This window comes from Pelophylax lessonae, assembly GCF_965119305.1.
Source record: "Pelophylax lessonae genome assembly, chromosome: 7".
Taxonomy (NCBI): domain Eukaryota; kingdom Metazoa; phylum Chordata; class Amphibia; order Anura; family Ranidae; genus Pelophylax; species Pelophylax lessonae.
Genome location: NC_138774.1, coordinates 34,136,078 through 34,152,683, shown reverse-complemented (window position 1 = coordinate 34,152,683; position 16,606 = coordinate 34,136,078). Strand labels below are relative to the sequence as shown.

Below are 16,606 nucleotides of genomic sequence, written 5' to 3'. Positions count from 1 at the left end.
GTTCCAGCGTGTTCCTTGGCGCCCAGCCGAACCCGGAAGACGGAGGATCTTCTGCACAGTGTCCATCCGTCCACCTGACCGGCACAAGGTTTTTCATCCTCCAGGACCCCTGAGATAACACCTATCTCCCGATATACCACTGGAGCTTACAAGGCTAATATTACTTCTACCTTGTGAGTCGATACTTTATTGTGGTTTTATGCCTAATAATAAATGCTGCGCTTAGAGGAGCTCTGTCCTTTTCTTCTCTATTAGATACGGTGGCTCTTGGCTGGCTCTCTGATGAGGAACACTACATCTTAGTTTGCCCCATCTCCCCAGAAGAGGTGCATGTAGTCCTACAATCCTTCACTAATGGGAAGGCGCCTGGACCTGATGGTCTGCCAATAGAGTTTTACAAAGCCAATGGAGACCTTCTGGCCCCGCTTCTGGCGTCCCTTTTTACCAATTGTCTAGGGAAAGATAAACTTCCCTCTTCCATGAGTGAGGCTGTAATTCTTATACATAAACCCCCCAAAGACCCTACAGCATGTGCCTCCTATAGGCCGATCGCTCTATTGAACTGTGATCTTAACCACTTTACCACCGGAGGATTTTGCTGTCTTACGTCTGGGCCACTTTTTGCGATTCGGCAGTGCGTGACTTTAACTGACAATTGCGTGGTCGTGCGACGCTGAACCTAAACGAATTTGACATCCTTTTTTTCCCACAAACAGAGCTTTATTTTGGTGGTATTTGATCGCCTGTGCGATTTTTTGATCATGCGCTATAAACAAAAGAAAAGTGTCAATTCTGCAAAAATAACAATATTTTTCACATTTTTTTATATGAAATTCCCCCCAAAAAAATGTAAAAATCAAAATTTTTTAACATTTTTGGCCAATTTGTTTTCTGTTACATATGTTTGGTAAAAAAAAATGCAATAAGCGTATTTTGATTGGTTTGCGCAAAAGTTATTGCGTTTACTAACTAAGGGAAAGATTTTTGTCATTTTTGTTGTTTTTTTTTTAAACGAGGAATGGCGGCGATCTGCGATTTTTTTTTTTGTGGGACTGTGACATTGCGGCGGACAGATCGGACCCTTGACTGACATTTTTGACACTTTTGGGGGTACCAGTGACATTACTGCAGTAATCAGTGCTAAAAATATGCACTGTTACTGTAAAAATGACACTGGCAGGGAAGGGGTTAATTTTATTGGAGAGGGAGGGGTTAATGTATGCCTGGTGCTTACTAACATGTGTGGGGGGAGGTGACTGAGTGACACAGGGACAGATCGCATGTTCAGCTATGCTGAGCCCTGCAATCTGACCCTGCCTGTCACTTAGGAGATCCGCCCGCTTTGTTTACACAAGCGGGCGGATCTCCACACTCGATTCCCCGATGATCGGGGAAGAGCGGCGGTGATCACCGCCGCTCCTCCCCTGGCCCGACTCCCGCTGTGACTGAATACAGCGGGAGTGAGCCTTTCGGCGGCGCGCGCACGCCACCCACAAGGGGAGGAGTCCAGCGACGTAAGTCTACGTCGCTGGACGGGAATGATCCACTTTGCTGCAGTACAGTCAACGTGACTGGTAGGCAAGTGGTTAATACTTACCAAACTCCTTACTTGCCGATTGAACTCTTTTCTACATTCGGTGATTGATGCTGATCAAACTGGGTTCATGGCACATAGGGCCACAGACGTCAACTTGCAGAGATTATTTTCAAATATCCATGCCCCACATAACAACTTAGGCTCCAGGGTGGTTGCCTCCCTAGACATAGAGAAGGCCTTTGATACCATCGAGTGGTCATCTTTTCTGAGAGGTATTACGAAGGTTGGGATTTCACCTTCTTTTTATATGGTGCCTAAAAACGATATATCAGCACCCTACAGCAGTGATCAGGTTAGGTGGAGGCCTGTCAGAAAAATTTGCCCTACATAGAGGCACGAGGCTGGGTTGCCCTCTCTCTCCAGCCCTTTTTGCAATCGCGATGGAGCCGGTGGCCAAGGCCCCAAGGGTCTCCCCACTCATCCGTGGTTTGAGAGTTGCCTGGCTGGAGGAGAGGGTAGCTTTATATGTGGATGACTTGCTATTGTTTTTAAATGATGCGAGTCCCTCCTTAGAAGAGGCACTTCAGATTTTGGAGGCGTTTTCATGCATTACAGGTCTGAAGGTTAATTCCTATCACTGAGACCAATAGTGGGGCACTTTTCCTCCCACTGACACCAATGATGGGGCACTATTCCTCATCCCTCCTAGACTGTAAGCTCTAACGAGCTGAGCCCTCTGATTGCTCCTGTATTGAATTGTATTGTAACTGTATTGTCTGCCCTCATGTTGTAAAGCGCTGCACAAACTGTTGGCGCTATATAAATCCTGTATAATAATAATAATCCTACTGACACCAATGATGGGGCACTATTCCTCCCACTGACACCAATGATGGGGCACTATTCCTCCCACTGACACCAATGATGGAGCACTATTCCTTCCACTGACACCAATGATGGGGCACTATTCCTCCCACTGACACCAATGATGGGGCACTATTCCTGCCACTGACACCAGTGATGGGGCACTATTCCTCCCACTGACACCAATGATGGGGCACTATTCCTCCCACTGACACCAATGATGGGGCACTATTCCTGCCACTGACACCAATGATGGGGCACTATTCCTCCCACTGACACCAATGATGGGGCACTATTCCTGCCACTGACACCAATGATGGGGCACTATTCTTCCCACTGACACCAATGATGGGGCACTATTCCTCCCACTGACACCAATGATGGGGCACTATTCCTGCCACTGACACCAATGATGGGGCACTATTCCTCCCACTGACACCAATGATGGGGCACTATTTCTGCCACTGACACCAATGATGGGGCACTATTCCTCCCACTGACACCAATGATGGGGCACTATTCCTGCCACTGACACCAATGATGGGGCACTATTCCTCCCACTAACACCAATGATGGGGCACTATTTCTCCCACTAACACCAATGATGGAGCACTATTCCTCCCACTGATACCAAAAATGGGGCATCTGCATCTAGGCCAGTGGTCTTCAAACTGTGGTCCATGGGCCGAACGCAGCCCTTTTATCAGGCCCTTGGGGCACTATTCTTTCCACTGATACAAAGCTCCATTCTTATCACTGACACCAACAGGGGGCCACTATTCCACCCACTGACATCAATGATGGGGCACTATTCCTATCACTGAAACCAACAGTGGGACACTATTCCTCATCCTACTGACACCAATAATGGGGCACTAATCTTCCCACTGATAACAATGATGGGGCACTATTCCTCCCACTGACACCAATGATGGGGCACTATTCCTCCCACTGACACCAATGATGGGGCACTATTCCTCCCACTGACACCAATGATGGGGCACTATTCCTCATCCTAGTGACCACAGGTGCTATGTAATTCATGTACTCCCACTGATGCCGGCGGTGGACATTTGGAAAACACATTGCTGCAGGATAATGCTGGATCGCTGGACAGGTAAGTGTGTGTTTTAAATGTAACGCAGCATAACAGGTAGGTGGCGATGGGGTGGGAGAAAGGTTAGGGGCAAGTTCAGTTCCTCTTTAGCCCACATTTACATTGGTCCGATTTGACATGTCAAATTGCATGTCAGATCAGAGCCAATTGCTGGCAATGGCAGCATCCGAATTGGTGTGACGCCGCACCGGTTCCCAAAAGTAGTTTCTGTACTACTTTTGGCGACGTTGGGTGGCGATTTCAGTAGATATCTGTGCAGGAATCCGCACAGGTCTGTGAAATCACCCCAGAAATCGGACTGAAAATGCCGGTTTGAAATTGTGCAAGTTCAGCTGAAACCCGCCTCAGTGTGAACCTAGACTTAGGGCATAATTCACACTGCTGCGAGCGAAGATGCACACAGGCATTTCTCATGCATTCCCACATGTTGAGTGTAGGACAGCCCATTAATTTTAAAGTGTCGCCTTACTCTCAAGAAATGCGTGGGAATTAGTTCTCAACCCTTTTAAAATTCAGCGTCGCACCAAGACGCATGGCGCTGCGGTACTATGCTGTTTGGGGCTCATGGGAAAAGGCACACATTTACAAATGCATAGGGTTCTATTAAGAATTTTTCTGCGTGCCAGGATAGCATTCAATTTTCCAACACCCATATTTATATTTTTTTTTTTTGGGAGGGGGGCAGTTGTGCATCAGCTGCATTTTTAGCGCCCCCAACATCTCCTCTTGTAGAAGTTGTAAAAGCAGGAGATGGGGTTGTTTACATGCATCTTAAGAATGCAGTAAGCCTGCCTTATATAATCCATTCCAGTGAATGGGGAAACACTGCAATTGTCCAGCAACTGGATGGTTACATTGTACATGGTTGTGGCCCGTCCTGCAGCAATTTTAGGGTTAAAACAGGTGGCGAGGAGACATCGCATCGCCTCCTTTATGCCTATCAAATGCCTCTGAAAAGCGATCTAAATGAGGATAGTTTTTCCTCGGAATGGCAGTTTAGACCTAAGTCTAAAAGTAGCCTAAAGCCCCGTACACACGCACCGAATGTCGGCCGAACGATCGGCCGTCTTTTGTCCGGTGCTGTCCTGTAGGTTGAAAAGTGCTAAAGACTGAACACGAATTTTGTCGGCCAACAACAGCCGACTGCAGAAGTGATGTCATGTGCTGTGTTTTTTCTTCTCTGAGCATGCCCAGTCTTGCTCATCTGCTGTTTGTCGGCTGAATTCTGTACTGACTGAGGAACAATCGGCCGTTCTGGTGTTGGCCAACAAAAATTTTAAAGCCTGCACACCAGATTCTGTTCGGCCGAAAAGTCGCAGTCGGTTGTCGGAAGCATCATACTAACAAGCCGACAATCGGCTGATCGGACGTTGGCCGAATATTTACGGCCGACAATCGCTACGTGTATACGGGCCTTAAGTTAGAATTTTACAAGTCGCCAACACCAAGCCTGCAGGGCTCTTCTTTCACCACCAGGGGTCTCTCTTGCACAACTTTTTGATTTTAAATTGTGTTTTTTACTCCACAGTGCACTGAGGATGAAGCAGCAAATTCCTGCAGCAATAAATAATATTTTCCAGCAATGTTTTGTGTCTGTACAGTGTATTCATTACAGTATTGCACTATATCAGCTGTTTGATTTCATGAACAACCTATAAATCAATCAGCTGCATGTTTGGTACCCACAAAGGGAGCAACTGAGAATGACAAATGATGTATATAGAAAGAGATTTTTATTTATTTATTTTTTTTTTTTTTGCTTTATGTGAAAAAGACAATTCCAGCATTGACAAATCTAAACCCACACCTGTATAGAAACCGAGATATTTACCATTTATGTGACTCTATTTTGCCTATAGTAATAGTGATACTTCAGCTGTCGTGGTAAAATTATTCAGCCTATGAGTGGCCTTGTCTTTGGGACAATACTTTTTTACATTAAAATTGTTGTTTGATGACTTCTTCTTGTGAGATATAATGTATCCAATCTATTTAACCACTTTAGCTCTTAAAGAGGTACATTCCCTATGAACTATAGCAAAAATGTTCAGCAAAACTTAAAAAAAAATAAATAAATAATAAATCATTTTTTATTTATTTATTCATTTTTTTTAGGACAAACAAGGTTTCCTTTGGTAATAATGTCTTGCAGAAATTATTTATTTTTTATGTAACACATATTGTATAAAAAAACATTTTTACTGTGAATACAATTATATTGTGAAAATACAAAATATTTATATATAATACAAATATATTTCAATACAATATTTAATAAAATATATTATAGAGTGTGTGTGTGTATGTATATATATATATATATATATATATATATATATATATATATACATACATACACACAAGAAATCTGTGTGTGTGTAAATATATATATATATATATATATATATATATATATATATATATATATACTGTGTGTATGTGTATATACAATACAATATTTAATAAAATTATTATATATATATATATATATATATATATAGAGAGAGAGTGTATATATATATATATATGCGTGTGTGTGTGTGTGTGTGTGTGTGTGTGTGTGTATGTATATATATATATATATATATATATATATATATATATACATATATTTATTTATATATATTTTTTTATATTTTATTTTTTTATATTTATTTTTTATATATTTTTTTTATTTATTTATTTTATATACAAAGTGTTTTCATCACATCATACTGAAAACGGTTTTAATGGTTAGTTCCCCATTTGGCTGTTCATTGCCTGCCTATAATGAGGCTGTAGAATGATCTGTGCCACGCCATGGTAATACATCCTTTTTGTTTATTTAATCATTTATTAATTTTTTTAGGACAAACAAGGTTTCCTTTGGTAATAATGTCTTGCAAAAATGATTTATTTTTTTATGTAACACATATTGTATAAAAAACATTTTTTACTGTGAATACAGTTATATTGTGAAAATATTTATATATATAATACAAATATATTACAATACAATATTTAATAAAATATATATGTATATATATATATATATATATATATATATATATATATATATATATATATACAAAGTGTTTTCATCACATCACACTGAAAACGGTTTTAATGGTTAGTTCCCCATTTGGCTGTTCATTGCCTGCCTATAATGAGGCTGTAGAATGATCTGTGCCACGCCATGGTAATACATCATTTTTATTTATTTAATCATTTATTAATTTTTTTAGGACAAACAAGGTTTCCTTTGGTAATAATGTCTTGCAAAAATGATTTATTTTTTATGTAACACATATTGTATAAAAAACATTTTTTACTGTGAATACAGTTATATTGTGAAAATATTTATATATAAATACAAATATATTACAATACAATATTTAATAAAATATATATATGTATATATATATATATATATATATATATATATATTTTTTTTTTTTTTTATATACAAAGTGTTTTCATCACATCACACTGAAAATGGTTTTAATGGTTAGTTCCCCATTTGGCTGTACATTGCCTGCCTATAATGAGGCTGTAGAATGATCTGTGCCACGCCATGGTCAAAAAGGCTTGAAATTGGATATAAAGTAGAATTTAATTTGAAAAATGTTTATTTTTTTGAATTTTTGTTAATGGTTATTGGGGTTAAAGTTTGAACATAGTGATGAAACAATTAGAAGGAGCAGGATGGAAAAATTCTCACAAACCAACAACATTCTAACTGTGAATGTTTTTTTTTGTTCGAAAAATATTATTCCGTTTAAGTAGCGGTCCTGGAATAAATATAAAGGGCTTTTAATTGAAATTAGTTTAGTCAATGATGGGAAAAATCAAGCTTTTCAGGATTCCCATAAGAATGTTCAAATGAAATTCTACTGGTGTATGGCCAGCTTCATTGTGCTGAGTAAAGCTGCCTCTAGGGGGTGCTGCAAACCTCTTCATCCATTCTCAGTTTTGCTGCATTCTGCTCCTTCCAATGATGATTTTGCAAGTACTGTACAAGAAAATAAAAAATGAATACATTGTATATATCTTTCTTGTTGATAATATGTATTTCATTTCTGTTATTGTATCTTCTGCTATTAGTTGCAGTAAACTGGACAGGCAAAAAGAGAGTTTATAATAATTTGAGTTGGAGAAACCTAAAGAATATCCAAATTCAAAACTTTTTGTAAATAGTATAGAAGGGTTAGGACTCCATTCACACATGTGCGACTTTTCATATATAAAGTCGCATGACAGGTCATAGTCCACGTGTTTCAGTGGAAGCCGTTTAAATCTGTGCAAATTAACCACTTCTGGACCGGAAGGATTTTCCCCCTTAATGACCAGGCCATTTTTTGCGATTCGGCACTGCGTTACTTTAACGGACAATTGCGCGGTCGTGCGACGCTGTACCCTAATAAAATTGTCTTTTTTTCCCCCACAAATAGAGCTTTTTTTTTTTTTTGGTGGTATTTGATCACCTCTGCGATTTTTATTTTTTGCGCTATAAACAAAAAAAGAGCGACAATTCTGAAAAAAAAAAAAACAACTATATTTTTCACATTCTGCTATATGACATTCCCAAAAATTTTTTAAATGAAATGTTTTTAACATTTTTGGCCAATTTGTTTTCTGCTATATATTTTTGGTAAAAAAAAAAATCGCAATAAGCGTATTTTGATTGGTTTGCGCAAAAGTTATAGCGTTTACTAACTACGGGAAAGATTTATGTCATTGTTATTGTTTTTTTTTTTACTAGTAATAGCGGCGATCTGCGATTTTGAGTGAGACTGCGACATTGCGGCGGACAGATCGGACCCCTAACTGACATTTTTGACACTTTTGGGGGGACCAGTGACATTACTACAGTAATCAGTGCTAAAAATATGCACTGTTACTGTAATAATGACACTGGCAGGGAAGGGGTTAACACTGTGGGTGATCAAGGGGTTAAATGTGCACCTAGGGGCGTGTTTCTAACTGTGGGGGGGGGGGGCGTGGCTTGTGAAATGACCATAGAGACCTGTGATCCTATATAGAAGGATCACAGGGGCTCTGTGATCATTCCAGGGAGAAGAAAGGTCAGCTGTGTTTACAACAGCTGACCGTTCTTCTCTCTCAGTGGGGAGCGATCACAGGTGTCAGGCGGCAATCGGAGCCACCTCCCCCATGCATCAGAGTCCCCGCTGCCGAGTGGGGCGGATTCGCACTAATCTAATTCACCCCAATAGTGTTCAATCGGGTTGAGGTCAGGACTCTGTGCAGGCCAGTCATGTTCCTTCACCCCAAACTCGCTCATCCATGTCTTTATGGACCTTGCTTTGTGCACTGGTGCTCAGTCATGTTGGAACAGGAAGGGACCATCTCCAAACTGTTCCCACAAAGTTAGGAGCATGAAATTGTCCAAAATGTCTTGGTATGATGATGCCTTAAGTCCCCTTTCACACGGGCTTTCCTATCAGATCTGTCAATTTTCAGGCAGACCTGATCAGACGCTCCATTCACCTCTATGGGGCAGTGGATGTCAGTGGTGACATGTCCGCTGACACCCGCTGCTATCCAATCCGATCCTGTCTGTGAAATCCAGAGGGATGGTAACCCTATTTTCCATGCGTCTGGCGGATGGGATGGGATGGGATGAAAATGGACAGGCTGTCCGTTTTCATCCCATTTCCATATAGAGGAGAGTACGACTCTGACAGGTCGGTCTCTGCACAGTGAGCAGAAAAGGAGCTTTCATCCGTCTGCTCAGCAGGGATCATCGAATCGATCCCCCCGCTGAGCAAAGCGGAGTCCGCCGGGCAGGACACACCCCATGTGAAAGGACACTAAGAATTTCCTTCACTAGAACTAAGGGGCCAAGCCCAACCCCTGAATAAAAACCCCAAACCATAATCCTCCCTCCACCAAATGGTTTGGACCAGTGCACAAAGCAAGGTCCATAAAGACATGGATGAGAAAATTTGGGGTGGAGGAACTTGACCTGACCTCAACCTGATAGAACACCTTTGGGATGAATTAGAGCGGAGACTTTTTTTTTTAGGCTATATTCACATGTGGGCGTAGCGGATCGCGGGCAGAAGCACCGCGATTCTGCCCGCGATCCGGAAATCATTGCAAATCACGGGACGCCTGTGTGTTGCCCGTGATTTGCAATGGCACCCCAAACGCTGTGCGATGTTGCCGCGATTTCCACCTGCCGAATCGCAGTAACATTGTGCAAACAAAATTGCGGGATGCCCCAAAGAAGCTCTTGTACCTTTTTTGGGCGTCATGCGATTTTGTTTGCGCGATGTTACCACGATTCGGCAGGCGGAAATCGTGGCAGCATCGCACAGCGTTTGGGGTGCCATTGCAAATCATGGGCAACGCACAGACGTCCCGCAATTTGCAATGATTTCCGGATCGCGGGCAGAATTGCGTTGATTCTGCCCGCGATCTGCTACGCCCACATGTGAACGTAGCCTTAGAGTTTGGGTGGCATTATCATTTACTGGCATCTCACATGCGCTGTGATTCTGACACAATTTTTGCACAACAGGATAGTGCAGCAATTGCAGCAAAATGCGTGATTCTGCTTCACAACCTGCGGCATGAGTTTGGGGTGCCATTATCATTGAATGGCACCCCAAACGCGATGTGATTCTGCTACTATTGTTGCAGGACAGGATAGTGCAGCAATTGCAGAAAAACGCATGATTCTGCTTCACAACGTGCAAGGAGCGTTTGAGTGCCATTATCATTGAATGGCACCCCAAACGCGATGTGATTCTGCCGCGATTGTTGCACAATAGGGTAGTGCAGCAATTGCAGCAAAACGCGTGATTCCAAATCATGTGACAACTGCTTCACAAAGGGCAAGGAGCGTTTGAGTGCCATTATCATTGAATGGCACCCCAAACACGATGTGATTCTGCCGCGATTGTTGCACAATAGGATAGTGCAGCAATTGCAACAAAACGCGTGATTCTGCCTGTGATTCCAAGTCACGTGACAACTGCTTCACAACGCGCGACATATGTTTGGGTGCCATTATCATTTACTGGCACCTCAAATGCGATGTGATTCTGCCGCAATTGTCCCATGACAGGATCATGCAGCAATCGCAAGAAACGCGTGATTCTGCTTCACAACACGCAACATGCGTTTGGCTTCTATTATCATTGAATGACACCCCAAACTGGATGTTACTCTGACGCCATTGTTGCCCAACAGGATTGCACCACATTTGCAGCCTTTAGAACTTGCCAGAAGCTTGTCATAAAAAAAAAGAACCAAGAGCTTTTTTTGGGGGGACAAACGCTCATAGGGCAGCCCATTAAAGTAAATGGGAGGGCCCTATGTGACACGCAAAATCGTGTGAGAATCACGCTTTGAAAATCACTATCTCCCGCTATGCTACAGTATATGTGAAAGGGCCTGAAAAGCGAAAATGCATAACAACGTTCATGCTGTATGCGCAGAGCCTTATCGTGCCATTCACTGCGAACGGCACCCCAATGCATTATACAGTTGAGCCCAATCCACCATATCACATATACCATGCGTTGTGGTGCGCTGCATTCTCAAAAAAGGGTCATTCGTGTTTTTTACAGCCGTGGTGGTGCCTATAATGGATGGGCTGCCTTGACGCAACACATATTAACGTGTGCCATACCGCATGCGCATTCATTCACCGCAGCAGAAGCGTTGCGCAAACTGTTGGCGCCATATAAATCCTGTATAATAATAATAAGGTGTAAATGGGACCTTAGCCAGTAGCGGCTCATTCAATAAAAAAGTACAAGCGACAACGCACAGAATCAGAAACCATGCGGCGTTCTGACTTCAGTAAAGTGAATTTTGATTGGCTGCTGAGATCACTTTCCTGCTTATTGAATAAGGTAATAAATAACCATTTCCAGCCGCACCAGTACAATGCTCATCTTCTACCATACTAATACACCCATCTAACCGAATTCTCTTTGCTTTTCCCGCTAACATGCTGCCTTCTCTTCCCGCAGTCCGTCGGCCGGACTCATCACGTAAGTCTGCCTATGTGTCGCCTGGCGGCGTCCTACCCATACCGTGTGTGCATGTGTGTTGTGACGTGCTGTCTCCTGTCTCGCTGCCCTGTTTGCCATTTCTGTATTGCAAACTTCCTGTCTTGTTTAATGAATTGCTTATACCTTTCCCGCCTTGTCATCCGCCATCTTTTTTTTTTTTTTTTTTGCTGCAAGTGGATTTAATGGCTTATTTGATGATGTAATGCAAAGAGCAATAAGTTGTAAAGAGGCCATAGAGGCCAATTGGGTCAATTCTGATTGGACGCCAAGGGTTGGCGCTTATAAGGCAGTACAACCAGTGCTGTTGTACTGGGCCCAGGCCCCATTAGCTAAACAGGGGGGCCCGGGGTAGCTTTATTGTTTCTGCCTAATGAATAATCGGATTTTACTAGACCACACCCCCGGTCCTACTCGCTTACAAGGGCTTAAAGCGGAGTTCCACTCAAAAGTGGAACTTTCGCTCATTTGCTTCCTCCCCTCCTCCGGTGCCACATTTGGCACCTTTCAGGGGGGAGGGAGGAACGGGTATCTGTTTTTGACAGGTAACCTTCCCCCCTTCCGGGAGATGGCGCCGCGGTGCTCTCCCTCGGAAGTTTGGCCCCCTCCTCCTTCCCCGCCGCTGAGCCAATCCGAATGCGCAGCGGGCTTCGCGCATGCGCAGTAGGGACCCGCCCGTGAAGCCGCAAGGCTTCACTGCTGGGTTCCCTTACCAGCAATGGCGGCGACAGCACCCGACAGCCGATGGAAACATCGGCTGTGATGCCGACATCTCTGGACTCCAGGACAGGTAAGTGTCCTAATATTAAAAGTCAGCAGCTACAGTATGTGTATAGTACATGTAGCTGCTGACTTTTAATTTTTGGAGTGGGGGGGGGGACTCCGCTTTAATTTGCATTTTCCTGGGCCCCATCATGTCAACAGAGGGGCCCAAGAGTTGGGAGCCGAGGAGGGACTTTTTTTTTTTTCATTTTTGAGACGTAGGCGGATAAAGTCACTACTGCGGTTTCACTGCCCCCCGAGGTGTTGGGGGGGCGCCTGTCAGGAGGGCTGTATGGGGCCCCATGATTTCTAACAGCGGCCCTGGGCGCACACTGGGGACATGACTGGCGATAGACTAAAGACAACATTCTGAGAAAATTGTTTTTTGCGGATTTATAGGAACAAGATGCTTTCATTTTGTATGAAAACTAGGGACACATAGACCTAGAGATGCTGTACACCCCAAAAAGTGCCACAATAAAAGGTTCAGAGATCCCCAAGGGTTTTATTTTTAGCAGCAAAGAAAGTATTTAAAAAAAAAATATCGATATAAAAAAGGTATATTTTATTGTACAAATGTTAAAATCAAACAAAGGTTTTAAAATATGAGCTCTGGTTACATGCACTCCCATTTTGGCCCATCGGTCATGACAGCAATAATACAATCAGGTATGCTTATGTACAAAGCAAATTTTTGCATAATTGATTCTGCCCGAAAGGGTGCCCCAATGCGTTTTGATCAAATAAGCCGTAATATTCTTTAGGGGCACTGTGTTGTCTCCAACAAATTGAAGACAGAGTTTGGAACCAGAGACTTTAGTAACATCCAAGATCCTTCTTAGAACGTTCTAACCATCTACATGGCGGGACCCAACCAGGGCCAGCCTTAGGTGTTCAGGCGCCCTGTGCGAGCTAATCCTGTGGCGCCCCCCGCGTGCATTTTCTTGCACCTTTTTTGTACTTTATTTGACTTTTCTTTTTTATGATCACTAATAACTTAGCCCCCCTTACATCAGAGAACCCCCACACAGAGCCCCCTTTACATCAGAGACCCCACACACAAATCCCCCCTTTATTTAGAGCCCCCTTTACATCAGAGACCCCCCCTCACATCAGAGACCCACCTCACATCAGAGACCCCCACACAGGGCCCCCCTCACATCAGAGACCCCCACACAAAGCCCCCCTCACATCAGAGACCCCACACACAGAGCCCCCTTTACATCAGAAACCCCCCACACAGGGCCACCCAACATATCTGACTTACAAGAAACCTTATGTGGGGGTAATTGAGGAAGATGGAATTAGGCACACCTTAAGACGATAAGTCACTGATACTCCCCCGGGATCGGAATCCCATACAGGAGACCAGAAAGATTTGGCAAATTGTTTGTAAATTGCTTCATTTGATGGTATGGGAAAAGCAGGGACAGCGGGTCCTCAAAAAGCCATATGTCCACCCAACTGACCACCGATTTGCAGCAAATAAAATTGTTTGCTCCCACCAGGTAATTTGCCATACCATCTAATGAAGCAATTTACAAACAATTTGCCCATTCTTTCTTGTCTCCTGTATGGGATTCCATTCCGGGGGGAGTATCAGTGGCGTATCTTCTTAAGGTGCGCCTAGTTCCATCTTCCTCAAGCAGCCCTACAAAGGGTTCCTTGTCAGATATGTTGGGCCCCGCCATGTGGATGGTTAGAATGTTCTAAGAAGGATCTTGGATGTTACTAAATTCTCTGATTCCAAACTCTGTCTTCCATTCGTTGGCGACAACACAGTCCCCCTGAAGAAGATTACGACTTATTTGGTCGAAACATGTTATCACGCCCTTTGGGGCAGGATCAATATTGCAAAAATTGTACATAGGTAGATGTGCCTGTATTATTGTTGTCATGGCTGATGATCCAAAATGGGAGTGCATGTAACCGGAGCTCATATTTTTAAACCTTTGTCTCAGGTTCCAAACTCTGTCTTCCTTTCGTTGGAGACAACACAGTCTCCCTGAAGAAGATTACGACTTATTTGGTCAAAACGCGTTAGCACACCCTTTGGGGCAGGATCAATATTGAAAAATTTGTACATAGGTATACGTGCCTGTATTATTTTTGTCATGGCCGATGATCCAAAATGGGAGTGCTTGTAACCGTAGCTCATATTTTTAAACCTTTGTCTTTGGTTCCAAACTCTGTCTTCTATTCCTTGGAGACAACACAGTCCCCTTGAAGAAGATTATGACGCTCAAGGTATGCTTAATTCTGTCTTCCTCAAGCACTCCTACATAAGGTTCCTTGTCAGCTATTTCGGGCCCTGCCATGTGGATGGTTAGAATGTTCTAAGAAGAATCTTGGATGTTACTAAATTCTCTGATTCCAAACTCTGTCTTCCATTCGTTGGCGACAACACAGTCCCCCTGAAGAAGATTACGACTTATTTGGTCGAAACACGTTAGCACACCCTTTGGCGCAGGATCAATATTGCAAAAATTGTACATAGGTATACGTGCCTGTATTATTTTTGTCATGGCCGATGATCCGAAATGGGAGTGCATGTAACCAGAACTCATATTTTTTAACCTTTGTCTCTGGTTCCAAACTCTGTCTTCTATTCTTTGGAGACAACACAGTCTCCCTGAAGAAGATTACGACTTATTTGGTTGAAATGTGTTAGACCACTCCCTTTGGGGCAGGATCAATATTGCAAAAATTGTACATAGGTATACGTGCCTGTATTATTTTTGTCATGGGCGATGATCCAAAATGGGAGTTCATGTAAGCGGAGCTCATATTTTTTAACCTTTGTCTCTGGTTCCAAACTCTGTCTTCCATTCCTTGGAGACAACACAGTCCCCCTGAAGAAGATTATGACTTATTTGGTCGAAACACGTTAGGACACCCTTTGGGGCAGGATCATTATTGCAAATATTGTACATAGGTATACATGCCTGTATTATTGTTTTCATGGCCGATGATTCGAAATGGGAGTGCATGTAACCAGAGCTCATATTTTAAAGCCTTTGTTTGATTTTAACATTTGTACAATAAAATATAACTTTTGATATTGGTATTTTTTTTTATATACTTTCTTTGCTGCTAAAAACCCCCTGGGGATCTCTTAACCTTTTCTTGTGATCCTTTTGTTTTGTTACCTGCGCTAAATAAAGTGAACGTTGCATCTGATTGGTTGGTATGGGCGATACCAGACTTTTCTTTCCTTCAAATGTTACAGATCAGCCTGATTTTTCCTTCTGCTGTCTTGTCTTTTGTACATTGTCTACACCTCCCCTCTGTTTCTTCATACTGTATGTGTGACACGGGCCCATTTACAGGGTCACTCCCCCCCCCTCATGTGCTCCAAATTCTCCCGAAATGCGCAAATCTCTCCACCCTAACCTCTTCCCACCAGTGGGAGGTGGCCCTTTGAGAGAGCATTACGCCAGAGGGGTTACATCAGATTCCAGTTCATGTGACAATTATGATTGATTGTCACAGCCATCATGTGACTAAGAGCCCAATCCTACTGGCTGCTGATCATTGCTATGTCACCCAGAAGTTGCTGGTGACAGTGCAGTCACTGTGCTGAGGGCGAGAAATTTAGCATGCTCCCAACACAACACAGCAATGCCGACCAAACACACATATTCAGCATCATGGCACAAGGTCCCCCCACCTATAATAATAGGATAATAATTTACCCTAAAGAGGAACTCGACTCTACAAGGCAGGCAGAGGGCAAAGGACTAGTTACCAGCAGTGCCGGGACAAGGTCATCCAGCGCCCAGGGCAACGATGCCCAACTGTGCCCCCCTTCCCTTAGGTTTAGGGTCAAGGCGCCCCCCCCCCCCATCCCTGAAAAAAACCATTGAGCCCAGGGCAACCGCTCCCCTCCTGCCCACCCCTTGTCCTGGCCCTGGTTACCAGTATTGCCTGTGGTCTCCCTGCAGCTGATTCCACATTACTGACTTACCATCAGGGCAGAGACAAGGGGTGGGCAGCAGGGACGGCTGCCCTGGGCACGATGGTATCATGTGAGGTGTGGGAATTTGGGGGGCAGCAGGGGATAAAAATTGTTCTAAAAGGGGAAATTTTATGAGGTTTGATAGGAGTAGTAATTTCTCGGGATTTATGTTGGGCGGGGTGATGGGGGAAGAAGATTTGTGCTAGGAGGCAGCACAGAATTTTTGGGGTTTGTGCTAGAAAAAGTAATATGGTGTGTGTGTGTGTGTGTGTGTGGGGGGGGGGGGGGATTGGTGCTAGAAGGGGACTTTCTTTTTTTATTTTGGGGGGTGGGGGGACTTGTGC

General features: G+C 43.4%; 1 protein-coding gene across 1 annotated transcript in view; it reads left to right on the top strand.

Annotated features, from left to right (window-relative positions):
• The window catches only part of GABBR1 (gamma-aminobutyric acid type B receptor subunit 1), a 330,834-nt gene that overhangs the window by 72,862 nt on the left and 241,366 nt on the right, over window positions 1-16,606 (top strand). Inside the window, exon 6 of the mRNA XM_082263684.1 lies at window positions 11,504-11,524. Within this exon, the coding sequence (XP_082119810.1) occupies window positions 11,504-11,524 (21 nt within the window). The remainder of the gene's footprint in view (window positions 1-11,503; window positions 11,525-16,606) is intronic.